At 36.6% G+C, this 7900-nt stretch overlaps 1 protein-coding gene across 1 annotated transcript in view; it reads right to left on the bottom strand.

Moving 5' to 3' along the window:
* Nucleotides 1-2764, bottom strand: part of LOC111454384 (serine/threonine-protein phosphatase PP2A-2 catalytic subunit) — an 8847-nt gene extending 6083 nt beyond the window's left edge. The window contains exon 1 of the mRNA XM_023095857.1: nt 2150-2764. Within this exon, the coding sequence (XP_022951625.1) occupies nt 2150-2402 (253 nt within the window). The 5' untranslated portion in view covers nt 2403-2764. The remainder of the gene's footprint in view (nt 1-2149) is intronic.
* Nucleotides 2765-7900: the final 5136 nt, after the last annotated feature.

The following is a 7900-nucleotide window of genomic DNA, read 5'->3' as shown; positions in this document are numbered from 1 at the left end:
AAAAAAAAAAAAAAAAAACCCACCACTAACCTCAAGGGAAAGGTGCACAAGATATTTAGGCACATAAAAGTGAAGATGTAATAATTAAGGCCCAAAAATATCTCACTTGATACTTCAAATTTCTAGAAGAATTTGTTAATCTTACTTTAAAATTTCAAGTTCCTCTGTTTCCTCCTTCACTTAGTCAAGAAAGTTTAGAGAAGTTCAATCCACAGGGAAAATCTGAGAACTCCCGTCTCCCAACGAACTCTTAACCCAAAAAAGTACTTCCCCCTTTCCATCAACTTCTCGTTGTCCGTACTAGGTTCACCCTCTTCCCCCACATTACTACCTACTTACACAGTAACCTTGCAACCAAATGGGACCTACTCAACCAGTGATGTGACCAACCAAGGCTTATAAACCAAAGATCTCAAAGGCATCTTAGTTAATGTTCATCCTTGACAATTACACCAATTAATCACATAAATTCTTTACTCAACCAAAGCAAATCTTATGACAAACTTTTCAACAGGTATACTCTTTCTTCTACAAAGATATAAGAAACAATTTCATAGAGTATATAAAATTGAAAAATAGAGAGAGAAGAGATAGCCAAACCCAAAGCCAATGGAGATTCCGAAAAGCTTTGGCTAAAGGAGTATTTAAACCATAGTTGTTTGAAGGAAAATAATATTTCCATCAAGTGAGGGCAATAAAAGCAAGTCTCTAAGAAGTTATGACGGTATTATCTTGGTTGTTGAAAAGTCTCCCATTCCTTTCAAGCAATGGATGCCAAAAGAATGCTGAAGAAATACATGCATCATCCTTTGAAGCCATACTTTCTCTTACTAGTTACCCTCCACACACCATTAATCTCTCTTCGCACATATATTCTATCAATAGTCTCTTTATAAACACACTTCCTCTCAATAACTTTTTTCTGCACATGTTTTATGAGAGAGTGGAATTTCATTGAGGAAAATGAAAAATCATACAAGGGCAAACAAAAATGCACATCAGGTTCCGGTTCAAGAGTGAAAGAAAGGATCAAGATCAGAGACAGAGCTCGTATTCCCTACAGTGAAAAAAGGGAATGAAAAGAACAGAGAAGAGACCGTAACGTAAAGGAGAGGAGTGAACATCAAGTTCCAGTTCAAGAGCGAAAGAAAGGATCAAGATTATCTAAAGAATAAATAGGTGAAGTAGTGAATGAGTTTACAAGAGAGTCAATACAACAATTAGAATAGGTTCAGGAGCGCAGCAACAAGACCGTAAGCTTTACCTAGTGAAATGACCTCAAAAATAGGGAGAGGAGTGAAATCAGGGTCTGGTGAGATACTATAAGTAATTTATTATAAAGCCCTCTTGTAACGACCCAAGCCCACTGCTAGCAGATATTGTCCTCTTTGGGTTTTCCCTTTCGGGCTTCCCCCTCAAGGTTTTTAAAACGCATCTACTAGGGAGAGGTTTTCACACCCTTACAAAGAATGTTTCATTCTTCTCCCCAACCGATGTGGGATCTCACACCTTTTTATTAAAGTACTTAAAATAGATGCAATATTGATAAAAAGTAAGCTTTGTAAACGAACTTCCAAAAACATCCCAAGCCAAAAACACTGCTCTCTCTGATAAAGTGCGATCAAATTCACCTGCTCTAGCAAACTAAACCTCCACGAAGATAATATTCATTAAATTAACAGCCAAGGATCCAAAACAAAAGGACAACAAATTTAGTGACGAGGACACATAAAATGGTCATTACGCTAAATAAGAATTGAAATTCTAAGTCCAATGAAAGTCCGATTTTTCATCCGAAGGACAAAAAGAATTCAAATCTGACTTCTCTATGAACCATAAACTTGAACAAATTAAGAACCAAACTAAAGCCCAAAATCAACCATCTATGTTGCTTAACTAAACCTCCGCAAGCATAAAATAGATTAGGAAGCAGATTAAAAATATTAGTTCTAAAACTCAATATCATAAGCCTAATATCCAGATCACGGATAGAAAACTTAGAGAGCATATAAGATACCAAAAAGTAATAGCAATACCAATAATTCAATAGAAGCGTTTTCATGGGAAACTTAGCATCAAGTTGAAATCAAACACTTGGTGAAGCGAGGTAATAACCACATTCAGTGTCAAAAAGAAAAAAAAAACTCACCCACATAATCACCCATGAAGAGGTAATTAGTGTCAGGAGCATTCCCTCCTATCCGAAACAGTTCGACAAGATCATAAAACTGGCCGTGAATATCACCACAAACGGTGACGGGGCACTTAACCGGCTGAACGTTCCATTCCTCGACCAATATCGTCCTTGCCTGATCACAAAGCGTCTTAACGTCGGCCTCGGAGAGAGGCTTACACTCCATGAGATGCTCGATCTGACGGTCCAGATCCGCGTGAGACGGCATCGTGTTTGGAACTGTTCAGATCCGCGTGCGATCGAGAAGCTACCGATCTCTCCACACAGAGGGAGAGAGAAAGAAAGAGAGAGTCAGAATCCGTGGGTTAGCTCAATCGGATTGAAAAAGCAAGAGAATGAATGGCAGGGAATTGGTGTAGCTAGGTTTCAAACAGGGAATCGAGGAAGAAGAACGCAGATCGTTGGTGGGATCATGTGCGTAGGTCGGTTTGAGATTGAGCTACAATTTTTCTGGGGAAAATTTTCGTAAAATCGAAATAGAAATTGTTATTTATGTGTTGGGGAAAATTGAAAGAGGGAAAAGGGAGATTTGGCAGATGGGAGAAGAAGACCTTCAAAATGAAACTCCAATGCAAATCAAATGCGCCCTTCCAAATTTCCCATCTATTTTCTCTTCCCTTTTTAATTCATTAATCTTTTTTAATCATTTGTTCATTAAAAATTTTAAAAATATATATATATATATATATATATAACATCTATAATTATTCCCCGAGCTCCAAGCACCGCACTCCCAACTAGAGCTTCTCGATCCACGGTTTTTCTGCTTACCAACTATCGTTTCACAAGTGCTTACAAGGACATAGAATGTTTGCATCCTAATCTTACCTCTCCAAAGAAGGTAGGGATAGGTGTAGTTGCATTCGATCCAAAGTATATGAGAGAAAGACAGAGTGCCTAGAGTGCCCAAAGTAGACTGAACGAGACAAGAGCTTGATGCTTTGAGCTTTTCTCCCGGTCCCCATCCATTTTATATCATATTGAGTGAATTTAAGTCGAAGTAATCTTAAAAATAATAATAAATATCAGCAAAAAGGAAACATTTTTATGCAGACTTTGTTAAGCTTTGTTGTGTCTTGTGAAAAGTTGTTTAAATAACCCTAAATGTATCGAGGATACAACCGAATATGGAGACTAAAGGTAAAAATTAACAAAGTACGAAATGTGTCCAACATGTGGTCCAATTGGGTTCAGGTGATAGAATTCCACGAATCATGGGTTTGACATATCTTAAGAAGATTCTCGAGAACCCTCAAGTCAAGGAATTGTGGTTGACTCCAACTTCTCATGTGTGGCTTTGACCTCAGTAGAAATCTAGGCTTCGAAATCTTAAACAATGTAACTAGCTTCAATTTAAAGAGAGCTCGGGGGTCCTAAAATTTTCTTACACCCTACCATTTTCTCCTCAAGTTCAATAACGCCTAAACTGAATTCGTTCAAGTTTAATTCGAATACCTTATTTTAAGAAGGTGTAAGTACTTGTCCTCCTTAAAAAAATATTGAACGAGTTAGAATAGAACAACACTTGAATGGACGAACTCGAGTTTCAAACCTTGCAAGTAAAGATGGTGTGCATCATGTTTGGCTGAAGGTAGAAGACAATGACATGGACAATTCACTTGAATCGCCCTCATCATCCAATTTTTGACTCTTTGACACAATTTTAGGAACCAAACACTCAAACATGTTTTTTTTCTTTTCCCGATGGCTATGGCTCGGTCCAGTCAATAATTCTTCGAAGGTTTTTTACCGGGGCCTCGGTCCTATTGCTTATGTGGAATTACTTTTATTTTTTTTTTATTTTATTTTTTTTTTTGAAGAAAAGTCTTTTATTATTTTATATGTGTAGTTGTTGCAAAGTTTGAAATATTTTTGGGGGAGGATTTAATAAATTTTAATGATGATATAATTTATAATATCTCTTTATTTTATTTGGTCAAGGGAATAACGGGTCGTTGAGGAGTTTGTTTATTTATTATCATCAATTATTATTATTTTGACTATATAAAGTAGTTGAGGTATTTGGGTCAATCAAAGTACAAAAGGAACAACTCCACCTTTGAATGACGCCTACACGTGGACTTTCAACTATACTTTTGCTCGCTATACGTAGTAATAGATAAGGCCCGCCATGTAATCTTCATTTTACACAGGTCGTGACCCATATAGGTCACAGCGCCATTCAACCTAACATGGTATCAGAGCCATACTTTAAGCTTAGTTATGCCAATAGAACCCACAACTATCGAACAAAGAATTGTGAGCCTCGAAGGTGTAGTAAAAAATGACTAAAGTGTCGAACAATGGTGTACTTTGTTTGATGGCTCTAGAGAAAGGAGTCGAGTCTCGATTAAGAGGAACCTTATAGTGTACTTTGTTCGACGGGAGAATTGTCGAGGATTACTGGGAGGGTGATATGGAAATCAACCCAAGGGAAAGTATGAAACAGATTACCTTAATGATCAAGATCAAGAGTAAAGAAAACTCGTTTCTAAACTCGTGATTCGAATCACTCCACAAGAGGTTTGATCAATACCACTTGAATGACTCTACATGCAAGTTCTAAATACAAGAATTTGCAAAGAAAGTTTGGCTCTCAACAAAGCTAAAATAGAAATTCTATTCTTAATTCCAAAATCTGATGTCTAATCAAAGAAAAGAAGGCTTTATATAGCCTTTACAAACCTTAACCTATGTCATAGGTAACTCCAAAATTAAATGGGCTAGTAAATGAGAAATACCCATAACCTCCATATTAAAATGACAAGTTAACTGTAACCTATGTGGGTTACGATATAACCTTAACTCTATATTTAAAACTAGCTTAAATATGACAACAAATAGTTAAACTATAATTAAATCATGCAAATAATAAAATGTGCTTATTAGTCATCCTTGGACTATTTGATAAATTCAGCGGAGTTCATTGAATGCAACTTAAAGTGCATTTAATTCATCTATGTCTTGAAGCTCAACTTTGTATAACATATAAGGGAGGTCTCCAACGTTTTTTAGAATTTCCTTTGATGAGCTCACCATAGCTTGAATATAACTGTATAAGGTTTGTTGTAGCTTCTTGGCTCTCGTCCTTGTAATTGGACCTTGAAGTATGGAAATTCCTTGGTCGTGGTTCATATCAGAGGGAGTCCACATTGGCTAATTTAGGGAATGATCATGGATTTATAAGTAAAGGAATACATCTCCATTGGTATGAGGCCTTTTGAGGAAGCCCAAAGCAAAGCCACGAGAGCTTATACTCAAAGTGGTCAATACTATATTTACTATGGAGATTCGTGATTCCTATGGCATGACAAAAATAATTACTATATTTACTTCTCGAACAAAATATTAAAAAACAAGTGAGTGTAAAATACTTAATAAGTAGCCCAATTGTAAGCTCTTGATCTTTATCCATGCCTAAACCTAAGCCACCGCAGTGTTAACCTAATCATAAGAAATAAGCATGTGGGTTTTGTTCTAAGGTTCTAAGTTTTGAGTTTTGAGGCCTTGATTAGTTTGTTGCTTAAGCCGTGACTTACGTATTTATGTGGTCTTCCATTCGAAGATAAGTTTAAGGAGAGAGAATCCCATCAGGCTGTCCATTTTTTTTCCACACACGGTACGTAACTCTAGTCCTGAACCTAAATCACTTCTCAATAGTCTTGCTAGATTACGTAGTCGGTAAAAATCATGAACTTAAGAAATCTATGTCTAGGATTTGGATCATGACGCAACCATTAACTGCCCAAGAATTTCCTTACATCTCCGAGACACGATCCTAATATTTCATGATTAAGATGAGGAAAATATGTATGGGAAGGATGACTTAAGCCACAAGACAAGTTTTAGTGTCCTGCATAAAGTGGTACCTAGTTATCCGGGTGTCGTATTAGGCTTAGGGTCATGATTGCGCATTTTCTAGGGCTCAACCTACTTGGCAGGGTCATGCATAGGTCTTAAATGTGTGGTTTTGGTTCCAAAGGGTCCATCATAGAAAATTAAAAGCAAGCCTATGATGTTCTACTTAGTTCATAAAAGCTCTATCTCAAGACGTACATATTATTCATGCTTAGTTTTCGTAAAATCATGCATAATCATTTGAAACATCATAGTTAGATGTCAGGTAAGATTTCATATATTCAGAGTTCATTTAAGCCATAAAACATCGAGAATGGTCTAGTAGGGGAATTTTTGTCAGTTTCACATTACATTTGGTTTAAGCTCTAAACATACTTTAAAATTTTATGTAGGGCAAAGGTCATGAATCTGTAACGGCCCAGGCCACCGCTAGCATACATTGTCTTCTTTGGGCTTTCCCTTTCAGGCTTACTCTCAAGATTTTAAAACACGTATAGGGAAAGGTTTTCATACCCTTATAAAGGGTGTTTCGTTCTCCTACCCAACTAATGTGGGATTGTGGGATCTCACACGATCAATTTCATAAAATTGTATGAGTTGTCCGACCGTGTGTACTAGTGTAGTCACTAATGCTTTTCTTGCATGTTGACGTTCATGCGAACGCCTTACCTTTTTTTTTGTCAACTGCATTAAGGGTGTTAATATTTTGGGGAACTCTTGAATACGAAGTTTGTAGTATCCCACCAACCTTAAAAGGTATATGACTTCGATGATTGTGATCGAGAAGAGCCACTTCATGACAACTTCTTCCTTTCCTAGGTCTATTAAAATTTCGACTTCTAACGTTATGTATCTAAGGAATGTCACTTACTGTAGCTAAAATTCACACTTAGATAATTTTGTGTAGAACTTGTGTGTCATTAGATCTTCTATAAAGACGATCAAGAGCTTGTCGAGAAAATTCTTAAATACCCAGTTCATTAAGTCCATGAAAGTTTCAAGGGCATTAGTCAGATCAAAGGACATTATTGTAAATTAATAATGGCCGTAATGACTCCTAAAAGCTATTTTTTGTATGTTCTTTTCCTTTATTCTAAGCTAGTAGTATTCGCACCTCAAATTTATCTTTGAAACATAGATGCATTTGCAGTTGGTCAAATAGGTCATATATCCTCACTAGGGGTACTTATTCTTGATGGCAATGACGATCTTGTTAAGCTCCAAATAAGTTCTCAACCCACTCTAACCTAACCCGCACGAAACCAACAACGTGTGTGAGATCCAACCGATCCACGTTCGGCCCAACAATTGCTCCATAGACCAACCCAATTGATGTGCAAACAAGCCCACGATGCAACCGAGCGACTGAACCCGGTGCGACCTAGCTAATTTTCAATAGCCATCTTCTGTAGCTGAGTTGCCCTCGAATGGCGGCTTACACTAGGCTGGACTTTTACCCGCTTAGCTTCTTGCAGGTTGAACGGGTCAGTTTGTTTTTTATTTATTTATTTATTTTTTTTGGACAATTAAATATTTTTAGTATTATTTAGGATTGATTTAAACTGAAGTGATGTCGACTCCATATATAGACTTTAAGCTCAATTTTCTAAATGAATAAAATATCATATGTAAACTTGGGTCACGTAAACCTGAACCTAGGAACGTTCGGTCAAAGCAAGTTTAAAACATCAAATTATACGAGTCCAGTCTATCGAACCGATGAGAATTGGTCTTAAAAAGGGGATGAACCCATCAAAATAGTGCCATAGAAGTTCAAAGAAAGTAGGACATTGAACAAAAAAAAAAAAAAAAAAAAAAAAAAAAAAAAAAAAAAAAAAAAAAAAAAAA

Source organism: Cucurbita moschata, unplaced genomic scaffold, assembly GCF_002738365.1.
Source record: "Cucurbita moschata cultivar Rifu unplaced genomic scaffold, Cmos_1.0 Cmo_Scf00016, whole genome shotgun sequence".
Lineage (NCBI taxonomy): Eukaryota > Viridiplantae > Streptophyta > Magnoliopsida > Cucurbitales > Cucurbitaceae > Cucurbita > Cucurbita moschata.
This window is presented reverse-complemented; position numbering and strand designations above follow the sequence as displayed.